We start from the raw sequence: 20,993 nt of genomic DNA, 5'->3' as shown, positions 1-20,993 counted from the left end.
CGTAGAAGTTATACCAATTTACATCCCTATCTGCCATGTATGAGAGTGCTGTTTGCCCACATCCTCCCCAGCTCAGGGCTTTATCAAACTTTTTGATCTTTGTCAGTCTTATAGATGAAAAGTCATGTTTCTGTGTAGTTTTAAATCGCATTTCTCTTATTATGAGTGAGATGCGTTTTTTCCATGTTTATGAATCATTTGCATTATCTCTACTGTAAGCAATCTGTATCTTTTGACCTTAATTTTTTTGGGTGGTTGATCTTTTTCCTATTGGTGTTTTTAGGAGCTCTCTATGTATTAGTAAAAGTAGACATTTATCTATGAAATTTGTCTTTTGGCTTTCTCTTTGATGGATTCTTTTTCCATGCAGACATCTACATCTTTTTATGCAGCAAAATTTAATGTTTTTAAATGGCTTCTAGGTTTTTTGTCATGCTGTATTCTCTGATTCTTGTAATACTTTATGCCTTCATTTTTAGATTTAAAAATCTTTGATCCATCAGGAGCTTATGCTAATGTAAGGCATGCAGTGCAGTTCTGACTTAATTTTTTTTCCAGTTCGCTTGCCAGTTGTCCCAACACTGTTTATGAATAATCATCTTTTCTCCACTAATTTAAAATGCCACTTTTATCATATACAAAATTCCCACGTATTTTGATTATATTTTGAGACTTCCTTTTCTCTTTTATTGATTTATGTGTCTATTCATACACCAGAATCTCATTGTTTTAACTGATTTTTGTAGCTTTATGTTATGTATTATAACTCTGGTAGGGTTAATTCACTCTCATGCTTTTTTTCAATGATTTTTCCAGGCTATTCTTGCTTGTTTATTTTTCCGGGTGAACTTTAAAATCGGCTTGCTAGGATCTTTTTTTAAAAATCCTGTTATTAATGGGTTTTATGCAGCTGAAAATGTGATCAGATTTGTATTTTAGGAAGATTACTCTGACTGCAGTGTGGAAACTGGGTTGGAGGAAACAAGATTAGAGACAAAAAAGACCAATTACAAGGTTGTTACTGTAATCCCGAGAAGAGTGGATAGACAGAGAATGGATGATAGTAGTGGGTTTGAGAGGTGTTTAGGAGGTCAGAGTGGCCAGACCCGGAGATGCCAGGGATGGAGAGATTTGGGGGAGGTAACACTCAAGGATGACCCCAAGTGTCCTGGGTTAGGCAACTGGGTGGTGCCATTCCCAGAGATTCAAAACAGATGGAATTGGGCTGGTTTTGGAGGAAGAGGACAAATTCACTTCCAAACATGTTGAGTTTGAAATGCCTGTGGGCTCTCCTAGAAGAGTGTCCATGGGGCTGTGGACTACACAGTTCTGAAGCATTGGAGAGAGATCTGGGCTGGAGAGACAGAGTTGAAGGACAGCCGTGAAGAGCCTCAGCATTCAGAGGATGGTCAAGAAGTCCAGGAGTATGCAGAGAAGACTGGAAAGAAACACCCAGGAGTCATAGGAAGCCCGAAGAACGTTTTTTAAAAAAAGTGAATTGTTACTAATTTCAGACGCCACTGAGAGGTCGAGTAACCTAAGCGCTGAAAAGTACTGTTGGATTTAGTAACAAGGAGAATCCACAGTTACCTTGGGAAGGGACATTTCAGCGGAGTAGAGAGGGGAGGAGGCCGCGGGAGGGACTGTGGGGGGGGGGGGGAAGGAAGTCCTGGCGGTAAGCCCTTCATCTTGAAGCTTGGCTGCAAAGAAGAGAGGGGACATGGATGGATGAGCCAATAGAGGGGCAGAGGGTTGGGATCCTCTTTGAGGACAAGGCAACACTGACATGTTATAAGGACTTAGAGAAATTGGCCAACGTGAATGGTCTAAAAGAGAGTGATCCCATTATGATGTTGGCGTATGTTCTCTGACAGTTTTGACTTTCAATTTTGTTGAGTTTTCTAAATTTTTGTTTGACTCTTCTTACATTTTTCAACTTCAGACAAAGAACCAAGAAATTGGAATCAGGTTTACAAACTTCATTGGCGATGAAGTTGAAAAGCAAAGTACAGAGAAGTCTACTAATATGCCACCATTTATGTAAAAAAAAGGAGGAGCAGAAGTAATAGATATTCTTATTTGCTGTGCATGCATAATCCATATTTGGAAGGACTTGCAAGAAACTAGCAATCAGGTTACCCATTGGGCATTGGGAACCGGACAGAAGGAAAACAACAGTGAGAGGTCGCCTCTTCACTGTCATCTTCATATCTTTTTATTTAAGAATGTAAACATATTACTTATTCAAATCATTTGATCTAAGCTGGTTGGTTATCTCTAAAAGCAATGGTTCTGGCAGAGCCTGAATTTTTTGTTAGTGATAGCCCTAATTGTCTGTGATTTATCTGTCCTCTGCATCCAAGAACCACTAAGAAGCACTCTTGCTTTATGCTCCAAGGTGTGGATCTTTGCCCTTTCTCTACTCTTCCCCACGGGACACCAGAACCCTTGGGGAAGTGGACAGTCCCGGATCTTGGGTCAGGGAGGAGGACTGTGGCCTGGCACTGCCTGGCCCTATTAGCCACAGCTTGACTGCGTGGGCGGTTAAGGGTTGCACACCCAATCCCACCATGGGCACCAGGGAGCAGTTCTCCTACAGTTCAGTCAGTTCTGATGCTATCTGGAGACAGGATCCGATCCTACAGATTAAGGGCTCCGTCCCACCTGACTGTTCCCCTCCTCCTCACATGCACACAACTTCAGGTCCCCAACTTACCTACAACTTCTGTCCAACTTGGCTACAAGTCAGAAGTTCTTATGACCTCCTTCCTCTTTGGATTCATTTAATTTGCTAGAGTGGCTCACAGAACTCAGGGAAATAGTACTTATGTTGACCAGTTTATTATAAAAGGATATGATAAAGGATGCAGATAAACATCCAGATGGAAGAGAGGCATAGGGCAAGGTATATCGGAAGGGGCACAGAGCTTATGCTTTCTCTACTCTCCCCAAAACTCCATGTGTTGAACCCCATCCTTTTGGGTTTGTACACAGGCTTCATTACTAGGTATGAGTGATTAAATCATTGGCCACTGGCGACTGAGTCAACCTCCAGTCCCTCTCCCCTCCGGGGAGATGTGAGGGGCCCTGAAAGTCCAGTCTCCAACCATGCGGTTGATTCTTCTGACAAGACATCTTTGTTGCTCTCATCACTTAGGAAATTACAAGGCTTTTAGGAGCTCTCTGCCAGAAACAGGGCTGAAAACCAAGTATTTGTTATAAATCACAGTATCAGTTATAAAGCTGGTTTATGGGGAAAGGAAAGGAGAAAGGAGATTAGTCCTTACCCTGATACAGGCAGAAGCTTCACCCTGGCTCTCCCCTTCCCAGCTGTGGCACATCCCAGTGACAGTCCTGTGACTTTCTGTCTCTCCATGATCATTATAAATTATTCCCAGGGAAATGAAAACAGGATTTTAACAAGATATCTGCACTCCCATGTTAATCGCAGCAGTATTCACAATAGCCAAGATATGGAAACAACCCAAATGCCCGTGAACAGATGGATGGATAAAAAAGATGTGGTCCATATGCACAATGGAATATTATTCAGGTACGAGAAAGGAGGATATCCTGCCATTTGCAACACCATAGATGGACCTTGAGCACATTATGCTAAGCGAGGTAGGCCAGGGAAAGACAAGTACTGTACAGTATCACTTATATGTGGAATCTAAAAAAATTAAACTTGTAAAAGAGTAAAACAGCAGTGACCAGGGCGTGAGGGGAGAAGAGTGATGGCGTTTAGGGGTACAAGCTTGTCACAAGTAGTAAATAAGCCATAGAGATGTAATGTACAGCATGATGAATGTAGACAGTATTCCACTGTAATTGTTAATGTGATAAATACCACCATATGTGCAATCATATTACAATATATAACGTATTAAAGTAACATGCTGTATACTTTAAACTTACACAATGTTAGGTATCAAATTTATTCAATAAAAAAAATAAGTGTAGAAATGGAAAAAATTATTGCCTGGAACTCCAAAAGTTTTAAGATCTCAAAATTTTTCCAAAGAACAAATAAGTAAAATACACTGAAAATGAAAGAAAAAACTATTAGCTTTGCTCAGTAGGTTTCATTGTGGTTTTAGAGCAAATATCTGAATTATTGCACTGGTTAAACATATTTTACTTTTAATCTCTAGTTTTATAGTCCACGCTGATCGCACACCCCACTGTGGAACATCAGATGAAATACAAAAAAAATCACCACAAAATGTTGAAATCCCACAGACGTAACCAAGTTCACTAGTGCTAGTTTTCCTTTTCCACTTTCTAGGGTACCAGGTACTGAGGGATGGGTGATGTTAGGGCTGTGTTCGTACCTAATCTGAGTCAGCTGAACTCTCACTCTTCTTGCAACTAAGGAAGCTGGTTGATGACCGTTTTCTTTTCTGGGCTGCAATGGTGAGGACCCAACACAGGATCAAATCATTAGCTTTATGAGCTTCATTCCTGGCCACTCAGTAGCTCCCCAGGCTCCACGGGGCTGGGCCCTGGGATGAAAATGGGACATCCGCACCGTCCCTTCCCTCCTCCCTCTTCCCAGAAATGAGGCCATCTGAGCCTGCATAGGCAGGGCCAACCTGGCTCATCCCTCTAGTTACAGGCCAGACCTGGAGAAAGGCCCATCTTGCTTGTAAGGGACAGACCCTGCCGATCCGTTGGGAACCAGATGCTGCCCCTGGTGTGGAGCTCAGTAGCCCATCCAAAGGAGGGAGAGCAGCTCACGTCCGTTTTCCCCCTGCCCTGTCTGTAGGCAGAGGTGGGCACTTGCAGATAAGAAAAAAAGGCTTCCTTTTATGAGTTCTGCCCATTTTTCTATTTGGTTGACAAAAGGAATGCCCAACCAACTGAACTCAGAGTCTCCAAACAAGCAACCGGACTCGCAGTTTTAACTCAAATTCAGTGAAGAACTCGGTCCCACCGACACATTCTTCCACTGATGTAGCTTGCTTGCTTCCTTCTGGAGAAGAACCCTCTGATGATGATGAATTTTTAGAAACCTCTCATCCGGGCAGATTCCCTCAAGAGATTTCTCCAGGGACGTGTCCCAGCCCCGTGTAAGGGAAAACATACCAGAAGCACGGCTGCATGAGAGAGGAGTGGCCGGCCTGGGAAAGTGGTGGGTCCCGTCTCTAGCACGGCTGCCGGGGGGCTGCACGGGCCTTCCCGACTTTCACGAGTGCGCGTGCGGCCAGCTGCACGCTGTGTGTGTCTCTCCGTGAGCGAGGACCCACACGAGGAGAAGTACCTGGGCTCTTGGAAATCGAAAACAGGATATATTTTTTTAACTCAGTATGCTCTATTTAGGATTGCTATTGTAGCTAACTAAATGTACCAGATTATTTTATTCCCCCCAAAAAACATTTTCTCATGATACTTTTCTAGCTCCTTTGGGAAATCATGCACTGATTTTGTCTTTTAAAAGTCATGTAAAAACAGTATTTTAGTCATAATTTTTGCTGGCTGTGTGGTAGAGAACCTCACCTTTTGCATGTCTTTGGAAGTTATTGGGGTAAAGCTTAAAAAGTGTTACAGTGCCACAATTTAATTTTTAAATAGTAAACTTTTGGGGGCGCCTGGGTGGCTCAGTGGGTTAAACGTCCAACTCTTGATTTCGGCTTAGGTCATGGTCTCGGGGTTGTGAGATAGAGCCCCCCGCCCCCCACGCACCACACATGCTCTCACCCACTCTCTCTCTCTCACATAAATAAATCTTTTAAAAAAATTAAACTTTCTTTTTTTAAGATTTTATTTATTTATTTGACAGAGAGAGACACAGCGAGAGAGGGAACACAAGGCGGAGTGGGAGAGGGAGAAGCAGGCTTCCCGTGGAGTACCGATGTGGGGCTTGATCCCAGGACCCAGGGATGACCTGAGCCGAAGGCAGACGCTTAACGCCTGAGCCACCCAGGCGCCCCCCAAAATTAAACTTTTTATTTGGAAATGTAAAATGTACCCAAAAGTAAGGAATAGAATAATGAATGCCCCCTTATACTCATCACCTATTTCAATATTTTTTCCAGTTTTATTGAGATACAGTTGACATGTAAATTGTATTAGTTCAAGGTGTACAACATAATGATTTGCTGTATGTATATGTTGTGAAGTGGTCCTCATAATAAGTTTAGTTAACATCCATTACTTAACAGTTACATTTTTTTTCTTGTGATGAGAACTTTTAAGATCTTCTCTCTCAGCAACTTTCCGATGTACAATATTGTTAACCACCACCATCGTGCTGTCCGTGACATTCCCAGAACTTACTTACCTTAACATGGAAGTTTGTACCTTTGGACCACCTTCACCACCACCTCCCATCCCCCAATATTTTTCAACATTTTGTCAGTTTCATTTATCCCCCCCTTGCTTTTTTTTTTTTAATTCCAAATTACAGATTTCTTCTAGACTCAGCAACATGTCTTAACACGTTTCATCACAGTGGTTTAGGCAGTGTGATTGGGAAGGCAGTGATTGTGATTGGGAAGGCAGTAATTGTGATTGGGAAGGCAGTGTGATTGGGAATGAGAGAGGGAAGGGAGCAGGGATAAAGGTGGTCAGCAGCGGTGGGGGGGGGTGTTCCTTAACTCCCGTCCCTACTGCAGGAGGAGGCCCGTGCTGGGATGCAGCTGGGCTCAGGCACCCTGACCCCCTTTCCTGCCTGATCTGAAGTACCCCCCCCCCCGATCTGTCTGGCTTCCGAGGACACCTATGGCCTCACTCTACTGGCCAGCTGCGGTCCTGTATAACCTTGTATAACCTGCCTCTGGACCGGCCTCCTTTGCCCTGTTACTGCTCAAGTTGTAGCTCGCGAAAACCAACTCTCTGCTTCCACAGCTCCTCATCATTGTCGTCATCGTAAGAGGCAAATCAGCTTCTTCTGGAGGAAATAACTGGGCAGGCCCAGTTTACCCAGAACTAATCTCTGGGGTCACGATCATAGCCGCAGAGTTAGAGGTCAGACTGCACTCAACAGAAGGCCTCCCTCTCTACCAAACACATCACGCCAGGCAGGAGAATGGGGCAGGAATGGGCAGCTTCAGACCTCTCCCTTTGTGGGGGCTCGTGTGGCATTTCTGGAAAGATAGTAAGATGCCTTGAGAGGCTTGGGGTCTGCTTTAGCCCTTACCGTGCCCACACTCATCCCGGAGGGGCTGAAGGGGAAACTCTTCATTTTATTATGGAAAACTTTAGCCATCCACAAAACAGAAAGAGAATAATAAACTCCCATATAGCTGTCACGAGTTTCAATAATTATCAGCATTTTGTCACTTAAACTTTCTGATCATGCACCCTCGCAGTAAAAAAGAGTTTTATATCCCCAATCTGGGTCTCTTTGTTTGTTTATAAATTATAGACACATACACTCTACTGTTACATCATGTACACAAAAAGTAGAAAACTGAGTGGAAACAGAGCTTCTGGTGTCTTCTTCACACCCCGTGCACATCTTGTACGCCCCCAGAGGGGCACACACTCTGCTTTGGAGCCCAGCTATTTGGAAACAGAACGAGAGAGCAAATGTGCATGGGAACCCACTGTGCTGAGAGGGAAGACTCTGGGGGCAGGATGACAGGTCTCACTACTTCCAGCCACTGCATCGCTGGGATGTCATCCCCACCTCTTCAGATAAGAAGGTGTGCAGCCCGGGGCGCCTGGGTGGCTCAGCTGGTTAAGCGACTGCCTTCGGCTCAGGTCATGATCCTGGAGTCCCGGGATCGAGTCCCAGGATCGAGTCCCGCATCGGGCTCCCTGCTCGGCAGGGAGTCTGCTTCTCCCTCTGACCCTCCCGACCCTCCCCCCTCTCATGCTCTCTCTCAAATAAATAAATAAAATCTTTAAAAAAATAAATAAATAAAAGGACGGGTCTTGGGCGCCTGGTGGCTCAGTTGGTTAAGCGACTGCCTTCGGCTCAGGTCATGATCCTGGAGTCCCGGGATCGAGTCCCACATCGGGCTCCCTGCTCAGAAGCAGGGAGTCTGCTTCTCCCTCTGACCCTTCTCCCTCTCATGCTGTCTCTCATTCTCTCTCGCAAATAAATAAAATCTTTAAAAAAAAAAAAAAAAAAAAAAAAGAAGGTGTGCAGCCCGGCCCAGGACGCTGACCCCTCTGCCCCTTCCTGAACAGGAGCCCCCAGTGAGCTCTGGGCCCCACACTCTGGGTGCGTTTTATGCTTTGCTGTTCTTTCTTTCTTTCTTTCTTTTAAGATTTTATTTATTTATTTGACACAGAGAGAGAGAGAGAGAGCACAAGCAGGGGGAGGGGCAGAGGGAGAAGCAGACTCCCCACTGAGCAGGGAACCTGACACAGGGCTTGATCCCCTGGATCATGACCTGAGTCATGATCTCATGACCTGCCTTATTTCCCACACGTGTTAAGTCTTCTAACCGACTGAGCCACCCAGGCACCCCGCTTTGCTGTTATTTCTTATTCTGACAGATTATTTCTCCTGGCCCTCTAAGGTCATTTTGATTGCTTTTGTGTGTGTGTGTGTGTGTGTGTTTGGACCTTTGCTGCCATAAGAAACAAACTTTTATCTCTGTCATTTTTTAGAGTAATCTTTTAGTTTATCTCATTAACTTTACTTCCCTTTTAGTTTTCATTTATAATAAGGAGGAGGAAGGGGCAACATAAGGGCCCCAGATGTGGTGATAGGGCAGGTCTCTAGCCTCAAGGTGGGGTGCCAGCACCCCTCCTCCGGCCTGCTCTGTTCTTTGTAACTTCTTTGCACCTTCATGGTAGGGCTCGTTTGGTCCTTTGGAGATCACACCCCAAATTCATTTGGTCAAAAAGGGTATAGTCTCCAGGTTAAAAAACACACAAACAAAAACCGAAACATCCCTGGGGTGATTCAGGGGCTCTAAGGACCAAATCACCCTGCCAGGCTGGAGTAAGACTGGCCCGCTGCTGAGAGAGAAGCCTCACCTCGTTCCCCGAAGTTAGGAGCTTTACAGTCTGGTGGACCCAAGACCTCACCCTCTGGCAGGCGCCAGCCCCGGCCTGGTCCTGACCCCACAGACAGCAGAGGAAGAGCCTGGGGCCTGCAGTGAGGGAGGAGGAGCAGGTCTGACTCTGGAGATTTGTAAAGGAGTTGGGTTTTTTTTGATTTTTTTGATTTTTTTGATGGTGGTCTAGAATAGAGTCTCTAATCCAGCCATGAAATCGTTTTTCTTCTGCACAGTTTATTAGGTAAAATTAAAATGGTCCGTGTAACCCCAAGGCAGTGAATTAATAGCCTCTTCTCTGTTGTGGGCAGGTCCTCACAACTCCCTCTCCTCATCATGAGAACCAAGGGAGATACAGGCTGTGGCTGGAATGATCCCCAGCTGGGTTCACAAGAGAGGCACAGTTGTCCCTTTGTTAGACTTGCCCTTTGACAAAGAGGGGGCCTGTAGCAGCTTCCATTAACTGGAGCCTGCATTAAAAAGCCCCTCAAGCTCAAGGAACCTGCCCTATTTCCCACACGTGTTAAATCTTCACTCTTCCCCACGAGAAGTTCCTTCAGTCCTAGAGGCCAATCTTTCGTAACTTCCCAAGAACTAAAGCAGTGAACTAAAGGACACCATCACGGGCGGGCCGGAAGTCCTGCAGAGCACAAGAGTGAGTGTAAGTGTGACCTTGAGGCCACGCGTGGGCTCGCCCTTTCCAGGTGAAACTTCCAGCCAGTCCGCTGTCCCACCCCGCCCTGCTGGGGAGGAGGGACAGCACAACAGAGGAATTTAGAATGATTGAAGAAGCATCTTAATTCTCTAGGAGGAAGCGTGGGATGGTCAGTAAATAGCCTTGGGACTTTCAGCTAACCTTTTATAAAATACGAGGTTCGACACCTGCAGTTGGCACTGCTGGGTCCAATAGCAAGTTGCAGGTGTGCCGTTCATGCTGCAGGACAGTCCGAGATCCCAGCAGGGCTGGTGTCCTTCCATCAAATCTTAGCTCTTCGGAAGATTTACGAGAATGTAATTTTATCTGGAAAATTTCCTACCTTTTTACTTTCTTTCCGTGGTGTGCCAGCAAAAATCCACTCACAGTCTCAGGAACAACTGATTTTATGTAGGCTCCTTAGCCACGGAGGCAAAACGGCGAGGTGAGCCCAACCCTGCAGGAGGCTCAGGGTCCTGAGTTCAAGCTTCTAGTTGTTACTAGCTGTGTCACCTTGAGAAAAGGCCCTCCTCATTCTGGATCCTGGTTTCTCATCTGGAGAAGGAAAGCATGGAGCTGGGGGGCTGGTGAGGTCAGCAGTCCCTTTGCTTTTACTTGTGAAGCTCACCCTAATGAGCCACCAGCCCCCGTTCCTTCCTCTTGCTCATCCCCATGAAAACGGGATGGCCCAGTTTGTTAGGCTCAGGTAAGACGTGATGGAAGACCTGAGGGGGCTCCCTTCTGAGTGCTCCCCTTGGGTGTTCTTTTTTTTTTCCTTTTTTTTTAAAAAGATTTTTATTTGAGAGAGAGAGAGAGAGCACAAGCAGGGGGAGCTGCGGAGGGAGAGAGAGAAGCAGACTCCCCACTGAGCAGGGAGCCCAATGCGGGGCTCAGTCCCGAGACTCCAGGACCATGACCTGAGCCAGAGGCAGACGCTCACCCGACTGAGCCACCCAGGCGCCCCACCCCTTGGGGGTTCTTAACTGATTCTGTTGCTTAGAGGCTTTCTTTGTTTCCTGGTTCGCTGCTGAGATGAGTGAGGTTGCTACCTAAGTCACCCCTAGTTTAGGCAAGTCCCCTGTCCTCACACCATAAGGTAACAGGGACGTCACACGGAGCACATCCTCTGTATTGTCGAAGCTGCCTGCCAGGATGTATTTCTAGTGTTGACAGTGGTATTCCAGGAGAACATATGCTTCTCTTACAGGAGTTTTATCTTTTTTTTCTTGATCTGTAGTCATCAGGCGTGCCAGTGGAGCTATTGAAAGTTGCCTTACGTAGAATTGTTTCTGTTTGAATGCCGTTTGGGCACCCCTTTGTAAAGACGCTGCAGTTAGGATATTCTGGATCAAGGCTTTTCAAAGAAACTGTTTGCATGCTTCATCCTGGTATTCTGCATGTTTTGTTTTTATTTTATTTCATTTTTATTTTTTTGAGAGAGAGCGCACACATGCATGTGAGCTGGGGTAGGGAGGGGCAGAGGGAGAGAGAGAATCTTAAGCAGATTCCACACTCAGGGCAGAGCCTGATGTGGGGCTTGATCTCACGACCCTGAGATCATGACCTGAGCCGAAATCAAGAGTGGGATGCTTAACCGACTGAGCCACCCAGGCATCCCATGTGCATGTTTTAAATACATTTTTATTTATCTTTTTAAATACATTTTTAAAAACTCACTAAAGCTTCTTACAATGTAAAAACATATTTAGTCATCCTATTAGCATTTAGAAATTCATTTTTCACGTGAGAAAATTTGCAAGTTATAGTTCTCCCTTTTTTTTTTTAAGATTTATTTATTTACTTATTCGACCGAGAGAGAGAGAGAGAAAGAGAGAGAGCACAAGCAGGGGGAGCTGCAGAGGGAGAGAGAGAAGCAGACTCCCCGCTGAGTGGGGAGCCCAACGCAGGGCTCTATCCCAGGACCCTGGGATCATGACCTGAGCCGAAGGCAGACACCCAACTGACTGAGCCACCCAGGCACTCCACTTCTCCCTCTTTTAATAACATCGTATAGAAATACCATCATAAGCTAGAATTGATCTTTGTAGCAAGAAAAAAGTGCTACTTGGTCCTTCACGGGCAAAGAATATACTGTAGCCAGCTGCTCAGTCGATTAAGCCTCTGCCTTCAGCTCAGGTCATAATCTCGGAGTCCTGGGATCAAGCTCTCACACTTGAGCTCATTTCATAACAAGGGCTTAGTAGGAATCTGCTTATGGCTTATTAGTCACGTGGAAAGGTCTGGGGTTTCTAATTAACCACAAACTTGATATGCCAACAATGTGGTACATCTGCTAAAAGGGTTAATGCAAATATAGGTCACGTTGATAGATCAGCAGTGCCTAATCAGAGGAAGTATTTTTCCCCCTAGGAAAGGTAAGGAAAGTCAGCTGCAACTTTTCAGCCATTCATGCCAGGCTGCAGCTCTCCGAGGTGATGTGAGGTGGGCAGCAGATGGGTGCCTACACACACAAAGATGCCTAAATGAGATCTTGGTCCCCTGGGGGAGTGCTCGGAGCGCTCGGTAGTCTATGCCATTGGCTCTGGACTTCTCCCCGGAAATGGACAACTCCGCTTCTTTGGAAGATTTAGACATCCTGTTTCATCTCAGAAAGAGTTCTCCATCAGTATTGGCCCTTTCACGCCACCCTCCCCCCAGCAGCCATCCTAATACCTGCACACCTGAGCCAGTTTGCCATCCACACGGAGATACTTGCAGAAACAATCATGAGCCCGAGACCAGGGCAGTGTGCACGTGGACATCCAGTTCTCAGCAGCGCCTTGAACTCGAGATATGCCTCCTTTCCCCCAAAGCCCAACCACAGAATTGGTGAGAATTGGCTGTAGCCAACTCAGGAGTCACTCTGCCCCCCTGCCCCCCACCCCGAACCCCGCTCATTGCTCTTCACTGTTGAGGTCTGTGGACCCTTGGTGTTCGGGCTGCGCTCCAACTGCAGTCTGCCTTCTCTCAGATTTGGTGACTGACGCCCAGAATCCACCTTTCCCCTGCCTCGGGTGACCACTCCGTCCTTTCTTCCCACACTCAGCCCCTGGCAGTTAGGTCACAATGTGAAGCAGAATTTGATAGCTTACCCCTTCGCTGCTAAGGTTCCTGGGTGAGCCTCCTGGTGCCAAACCTCATCGTCAGGCTGCCGACGCGGGCGACTCTGCATTATCTCGGCTGCCACTGAGAACATTGCCCCCCGGTTTGCCGCTCCCATCTGCTGTCTAGTGCCCAGGGGGCCGTGTGAAGACTTGTGTTGACTCAGGCCCTGCAGAGATTATTGGACCCCCCATCTGTGTATGTATTTCAGAATAAAAACCGTTAAACCATCCCAAGACAAAAAGGAAAGGAAATCCAGCTCAATTCTGATTTTTCCCACAATGATACTTTGAACGTTATTGGGCACCCTCTCAAGTAGATCCTTCCTCTTCTGCGTTGCCCTTGCCTTGCTGGTGTCCTAAGCATGTGCTTGGTCTGTCTGTGGGTGGTCCAGCACTGGCGCCCCGACATCAACGGGGAAGGAGCTCTTGGAGATGGAGGCACAGAAGCTTTCTTGTCTTCATTTGGTGTCTGGGTCCCGTGTTCCGAAACAGGATGGCGTTTGGCAGAGTCCGAGCCTGAGGCCATCCTCAAAACACGTAGGAACCAATTTGCAGGCTCTTTCGACTTGGCACCCCTCTTGGTGCTCTTCAAAAAATATAGGACTCTCTGTCTCACTGCGGCCTCTCTCTGCTGTCACTACGTATTAGTCAGCTTTGCTGTGGGAACAACCATTCCCCAAACTCTGGGACTTTGAGCACGCTTTTTTTTTTTTTTTTTAAACTCCTCCTCGCTGTTGTTGTGGCTCTCCTCCACGTCTCTTCTCCTTCAGAGGCCGAGGGAGCATCCCTATCTGGGCATGGAATTCTCATGGCAGCAGGAAAAGTGTACGAGAGGTTCTGTTTGGACAAACGCATATCAACGTCTGCTCATGAGCCATTGGCCGAAGCCAGTCACAGGGCCCTGCCAGTGTTCTTTCCAGCCATTCGTCCCAGGTGGCAGCTTTTAGAGGTGCCCTGGCATGGGCGGCAGATGGGTGCCTAACGAAGATCTAGGTCCCTTGGGGATACTTTGGGAGGCTCAGAATACTGAGTGAGCCCCTAACAGTGGTGCGGCTCTTGCAGTCCATAAAAGGACTCTGTAGGGTGGCCTCACCTTTAACAAGATGCTTCCCAGCATCCACCCACCTGGACATGCATCCTCTGCTCATGCCCAGTGGTCATAGTCGGCTTGGGCTGCCCTAACAGAATACCACAGACCTGATGGCTTAAACAACAGACATTTATTTTCTCACAATTCTGGAGGCTGGACGTCCAAAATCAAGGTGTCAGCAGAGTTGGTTTCTGGTGAGGCTTCTCTTCCTGTCCTCACACGGCCTTTTCTCTGTGTGTACGTGCTCCTGCTGTCTCTTCCTCTTCTTATAGGGATCCCAGTGCTATTAGATGAGAGCCTTATTACCTCATTTCACCTTCATTACCTTCCTGAAGGTTTTGGGTCCACAGACAGTCACACTGGGGGTTAGGGCTTCAGCCTGTCAATCAGGGTGGGGCTGGGAGGACACTTCAGCCGGTAGCGCCCAGTATCCCTGGGACAAGGCAGCTTTCACATGCATGATCTAATTTCGTTTTCTCAACAAGCCTGTGAGGAAGTTATCAGCAGCATCATTTCCACTTTACAGATAAGGTGAAGTGACTTGCTAGTTAGTAAGGGATTCTGGACTGGAATCGTTTGACTCCAAATCACATCTTCTTTGAACTGCAGCATGGAGGGTGGGCCTTAGAAGGTTAGAAGTGAAGTACTGAGCACCTCCTGAATTAGTAACTAGAAGGGCTACAGAGTATCCAGAAAACTGTTCACAAAATACTGTTGAGTACAGAATATAGACCATAAAAATAGATGTGCTTTGTGGGTACAAGCCTTGTAAAAGCTGAATAAAACTTGAAAAGGAACAGAAAGTATGATGTACTTGGCCTTCAGGGTGCCAGGGTTCTAGTTCTTTTTGTATTAAAGTTGACCTAAGAAATACATTTTTTTTTTTAAGATTGTATTTTATTTTAGAGAAAGAAAGAAAAAGAGTGAGCATGAGCAGGGGGAGAGGGAGAGGAAGAGTCCCAAGTAGACTCCGCACTGAGTACAGAGCCCGATGTAGGGCTCAGGCCCATGACCCTGAGATCATGACCTGAGCCGAAACCAAGAGTTGAAGGCTTAACCGACTGAGCCACCCAGGCGCCCCAGAGTACGTTTTTAAATAACAGAATCTTAGCTCTCAGCAAGGCTAACGCCATAGTGTTTCACGGGCTTCCTCACTCCAAGTCCACCTCAGCGCCCGGCTTCCCTGACTGAACACCAGCTTGAGCTCATTTCACAAACAAGGCAGGTCCCTGTGAGTCAAAAAGGCTCAGTAGTCCAGTGTCATTTGGAGGGAGATCAGCTACCACAGGGGCAGAGAGTTGTAGTCCACAGTGAGGAAGAGAAGGAAATTAAAATGTTAGCAGAGACCATCCCCCCTGCCCCCCAACTGAGTCCAAGTAGCAATACAGGATTCGGGTCCGTGGGGATGAATGCAGAAGAAGCGAGTGTAAATAGCACGTATGTGTATCATAGGAAGTCTGTAAGACGTTCCCAGAACTTTCTGCTTTTTCAGAACCCCTTCTAAAGACTCTCAGCCCCACCTCTGTAGGCTGGCCTCTGAGAGCCCAGTCTGGAGTATTTGTGCTCTGAGACTCCTCAGTGAAAACGTTGTGTTTTCAAGTACATTTAACATCGCTGTAGTGAATAGTGGTTGCATTACCAGAGAATCCTCCCTTTTATCCTGGAACAAAGCCATCTGTCCCTTCTGTCTACGTGTAAACAGGCTCTGAAAAAGTGTGGGTATGCATCCTCTTGATTTACAAAGGTATTTCGACTTGTCACTCCCTGGAAGAGTGTGCTGTATCGTCTGAGATCAACAGCCCGCTTACCCGTCATGATGGCTGTCTGTCTTCCAGGCCCTCAGAAGTTGTTGCTCCCCAAGATCTCTTTATTTTAGGAGTTAACAGATTCGGGTTGTAAAAATAGATTAGAACCGTTAGACTCAATTAGCCCAGACATTTTATCAGCCCGCTGAGGAGAAATAGGAGTCATCCCCAAATCCAGTGTGAGAAAATCCGTATGTTTAACAAAGAAAAATTAATGACCAATTCTTAGCTAAAAGAAGCTTCCCTGTAAAAACATATTCCATTATGTGATTCCCTTCAGAGTAAGCTAACTATTTACATATGATTCCATTTACATAAAAGAAAAGCTGTTTTCATATGTTTCACAAACACAGCCCTTAACACATCATATGTGTGATATGATGGTACAGCCTAGCGTTTGGTCTTCGACAACCAAAACCAACTTGCCTTCTATGGTGCCTGTCTCAAAAATGTTACAAATGTACCCCAAGCCTCCTTAACAAAGGACTTTGGCTTTATTGAGCATGGATTTACCCTGAATCTGTTTATATTTTCACTTGTGCCATGTGGGGGAATAATGAGTTGCACATTTTCAACTTGTGTTGAGGTAGTATTCTCTCTTTGCTTAATTCAGGGGCTACAAACTCAAATGTCTAACATAGTAAGTCAATCCAGGGGTCTGGTATAAGCATTCAAAGCCTGAGAATGGGTGTCCCACCCAGAGAAAGCAGCCACTCTCGATTTCTGCCCCTTCTGCTACATGGGAATGTGGGACTGGCGTGGCCAAGGGGTTCGGGTTTTTCACTGGAAGCCTCAAACCGGAATTTTTAAACATTGTCAATTCATAAAAAATTTAAAAAGACTCTCTGCAGAACAAATAGTCCATGATCTGTAGGTACCCAGCTTATCTCTATCTTAGATATGCTTCTTGTGCATTTCAGGTGTACTTCTGAGTGTCTGGGGTGTGATGTATGAACCCGTAGTCCCACCTCTGAATTACGACAGCTTTTAATATTATCATTTTTTCAGCTTTCACCTTAACACACAGAAGACTGTTTTAAATTGCTCTGTAACCCTATGGAAACAGCTCCACGTGCTACCTGATTTGATTTGCCTTGACTCGAGGCCCAGTCGTGAACACCTGTAGAAACCTGAAATCAGTCCTTTCATCTGCTGTTGTTACCTGTTGTTGTTCTTGAGGGTGAGTGGCAATTTCATGGTCACGGGCTGACTCCTGTCCCTTCTCTCTGCAGCCCTCCCTTCACCAGGCTGATAGCGTGCGGGGGACCCGCCACCACGGGCTGGTAGAGAGGCCATCCAGGACCCGCTTCCACCCTCTCCATCGAAGGTCCGGGGACAAGCCGGGACGACAAATATCCTTTCTCGTTGTCTGGGCGTGGAGTATGAGTTTTTGAAATGTTTGAAAGGTTTTCAGGACTTATCTTCCCCACGGTTCCCCTTTGGCCTCAAAGCCTTCATTTTATCTGATGAATGGAGGCAATAAAAATAAATGAGTTGGAAACTAGAAACATCTCTGCAGCTAAAAGTTGGAAAGATCATCGCGGGTATTTACTTGATGAAAACATTGATAGAGTTGAGTTAAGGGACATAACATAAACAGCCTGTAACTCAGCCCTGTTGCAAGGCCTCCTCAGCATTTTCTTCAGAAAGTAGCCAGGGTCAGAGCTAAACCTGACTTTGAACCAGGTTAGAGAGAGTTAGTCTGTCTAGCTAAAACAGACAGATAAGTGACTTATTTTTATTCCTGCTGACCTGGTGACCTGCCGTTAGAACTTACAGCAGAAATTTCATAGGATCTTCTATTTTTGGAGTTCCAAACTCAGCAAATGACACCTGAGATATAAAGCTGGTAGTTAGGAAAATTCTTACACTGTCCATCGGCCAAATCCTATGCTGTTAAGTAGGAATAAGGAGAAGGAGATTGCAAATTCCCCTGATAATTTCATTTATTGGGGGCCGGGGCTCGGGGGGTGGGGGGAGGTCACCGCTGGGCCACCAGCTCTGTGCTCAGGGCTTCAGGGACACAGAGCTGAGCTGGGTTTTGTGGAGGTTTTGTGGGAGCGGACAGAGAAGCAGTGTGCCAGGAGGGCGGGCGCTCTCCCTGCACGCTCCTCACGGGTGGAGGAGGGCACAGGAAGGCGGGGTGAGGGTTACTGCAGAGCCGAATTCCTGGCAGTGATGGTGGAGCTGGCTTCACGAGAAACCAGGAAGTGGGGGGAGGGCACGCATGTTTGCTGAGCACCTACCCATGCCAGGCACTGTGCTGGGCAATTGATGTGTCATGTAGTCCTCAAGACTCACTGAATAGTTCGTTTTTTTTAAACTCCCGTTTTCCAAGGAGGAAACTGAGCGTCAAAGTCACTTGTCCGAGATTCCACTGCTGAGGTTGGAAGGGCACAGATTCAGCCCCGGGGCAAGCTGAGCCCCTGCCTGGGCCTCTCCCCGCTCAGGGGACCACTCGGTGGGTCGGCCCGGGACCCCCCGTCAAGAGAGGCCCTGTGGGAGGAGCTGTGGGACCCACACAGGGAACCAGGACCTCTCCTGCCTCCCCCACCCCCATTTCTTGCTGTTTCCCATTTGGAGGCAGGGATAGTGACTGTGACCAAACTGTTTCCACGTTTGGTCCACGAGAGACGCTGACTTGTAGTCTTTGTGGATTTCGTGACCACTGTCAGGGATGGTGGGGATGACGGCTGAGTCCGCGGGTTTCCTTCTGGAATTGTCCTAACTTCCATAGAATCCAGCCGGTTCTTCCGCTAGTGCACATGTGTGGTTGGACTAAGTACATCAGACCGTTGTCTAGATGGCTGGGAGTTTTCAGGCAAAAGGCTTTGAGAGTTTCTTTGTTTGATTTAACAATATGTTTTTCTCCAATTTTCCATTCTTTTTTTCTCCTGTAGGTGTTCTCTCTAAATATGATAATATACACGTGCCATATTTATAAATACATATTTGTAGCTATCTCAGATCCTTTTTGCAGCAAGTGTGGTCTAGGTATATACATAATGTTCACTGCTTCTCTAACTGAAGGAATAACTTAGAAGACGAGGGGATCAAAGGAAAGTGTCAGAGGGGGATATTCATTCACTGAAAAATAATTTACGTATTCACAGTGTCAGGCCCCGTTTAGACACTGTAGGTGTAACGGCGAGCATGATATGCTCCCTGCCCTCACGGCGCTCACAGTGATCACAGCACAGTGTGGAGAGCTGTAGCTGAGACCACGCGGGCTGTGTGAGCTCGTAGGAGGGGTAGCCTGGACCAGTGTTGGGGGGCCAGAGAAGGCGTCCTGGAGGTAAATCTGAGGCTTGAGGAAGCAACAAGTAAGGGGATAATGCATTCATGTATTCAGCAAATAGCTACAGTGTCTCTTCTCCGTATAAGTACTGTTCTTTTTTTTTTAAGGTTTTATTTATTTATTTGAGAGAGAGCATGAGCAGGGGGAGAGGCAGAGGGAGAAGCAGGCTACGCGCTGAGCAGGGAGCCCGACACGGGGATTGATCCCAGGACCCTGGGATCACGACCTGAGCCGAAGGCAGACGCTTAACGACTGAGTCACCCAGGTGGCCCTGTACAAGTATTGTTCTAAGCACAGGAGACTCGGTGGTGAATAAGACATGTCCCTGCCTTCATGCGTGTACAGTCTGGGGGAGGGGACAGACAGCAAACAGTACAGCAATGATTAAGGCAAATGACCGCACATGGTGCTAAGTGGTACAGAGAGAGGAAGACAGCTGGAGAGGGAACATTCCAGGCAGAGGGAATGTCTTGTGCAGAGTCGTGGAAGGAGTGACTACACCGTATGTTCAGGGGACTCTGTCTCCTTCCAGTTACACCCTATTTATCATAGGGTGTAACTTGACCCCATGGACGAGTCACCTTGTGACAGCAACAGCAAAAAGCAGGTCACCTCCAAAGGGGAGGGGAAGCAAAAACTAAATATGCAGATAAATTAAAGTTCATCACACAGTACAGGTCTGAAACATCTCTCCATATGCTCTTCCTAAGCATCTGGCTGGGGCCCGGGGGCTGGACATCTGCTCGTTCAAAAAAGCTTAGGCCTGTCCCTAAATGGACAGGGGGTCTCTCCTGCAGAATCAAGGGACCATGAGTCCCATGAAATATAGGAGAGGGATGATTTTATGTCGAAGATGCTAATAGATTCAGGAGAACTTAGAGAAAGATTCCATCTTTCCTTTCATGGCCACATTCATTTGATTTAGAAATAATTTGCTTAAAATGGTGGCCTTTCACGTGTGTGTCTGTTACCTCCCTAACGCCTCTTACCCACTCTGTCCTTTGCAAGTGTTAACACTGGTTTGAACAGTTTGTTAGGACAAAGAGAAAAAATGTATTCAGACTTGTCTTCTTACAGCTGTTTCTTGGCTTGGAAGTTATTTTAGAAGGGGCAGACCAGCCTAGACAAGGGTTCAGTCCTATGATACATAAAATGAACATTGTTTCATAAATATTCTGGCTTCCGCCCAGAGCAGGCAGCTAGAGCAAAGCAGAGCTTGGGCTGGGGAGATTCCTTCTGCAGTGGGCGGCCATGGCGTCCGAGAAGGCGAGGGCCGTGGGCTTTGTTGCTGGCATGGGTGGCCGCCACAGGCAAAGATCAGGACGCTGTCCCTCTGGACTCTGGCCTGGGGCCACCCTCAGGGCACAGGAGAGGCCCTGCCTGGTCCCTGGCTGGGGCCTGAGCTTGAGAACTCAGAATACAGGCTCTTCTACCCTTTTGCAAGTGCTCATGCCTTCAGCAGCCCTCCTCACTCCTCGAGGGCATTAGACAAGGGTCCCAAACCCCATCTTGCTGAATTTCTGAACAATTAACATAAATATTATCCCCGTGGATAATAACAGTGAGAAAGAAGGGGACACACTGAAGAATAATAGAAAATGCCTTCCTCTAAATGTATTTTTAGAAAGCGAGAAAAAGAGTGAATGTCTGGGAAATTTCTGATTTATATTCCCAACAAGGTTCAAGAGTACATTGCATCTGAGAAACCAGCACGGACGGTCGTGAAGAGAGGCATTAAGACCGGCCAAAGTTAGGAATGGCTTCCCTCTTTGGAACAGGCTTTGCTTTGATTCTTTTCATACAATGAGATGAAAATTTTAGGGCGCTGGTTTATAGAACACTGTTTCTTTGACACGCAGGGTGTTGTTAGGTTTGAGGCAACGCTACTCTCCGTCCCCCCACCCTGAGCTTCACAGTTGAGGTTAGGGTTCCAAGAAGCCCTGCAGTTAAGAAACGGTCTCTTCACCCAGGACTGACAGAATTTATTGGATCACAACACCCAATTTTTACCTAATACCCATCAGTGATTTCCATTGTGAAGGACA

At 46.7% G+C, this 20,993-nt stretch overlaps 1 protein-coding gene across 3 annotated transcripts in view; it reads left to right on the top strand.

Moving 5' to 3' along the window:
* The window catches only part of CRTC3 (CREB regulated transcription coactivator 3), a 91,409-nt gene that overhangs the window by 33,593 nt on the left and 36,823 nt on the right, over positions 1 to 20,993 (top strand). For all 3 annotated transcript variants that reach the window (XM_035024186.1, XM_035024185.1, XM_035024183.1), the window contains exon 2: positions 16,883 to 17,002. In XM_035024186.1, the coding sequence (XP_034880077.1) occupies positions 16,883 to 17,002 (120 nt within the window). The remainder of the gene's footprint in view (positions 1 to 16,882; positions 17,003 to 20,993) is intronic.

Source organism: Mirounga leonina, unplaced genomic scaffold (assembly GCF_011800145.1).
Source record: "Mirounga leonina isolate KUSES-001 unplaced genomic scaffold, KU_Mleo_1.0 Mir_178, whole genome shotgun sequence".
Classification (NCBI taxonomy): Eukaryota; Metazoa; Chordata; class Mammalia; order Carnivora; family Phocidae; genus Mirounga; species Mirounga leonina.
Note: the sequence above shows the minus strand (reverse complement) of the source record. Positions and strands in the feature narration are given on the sequence as shown.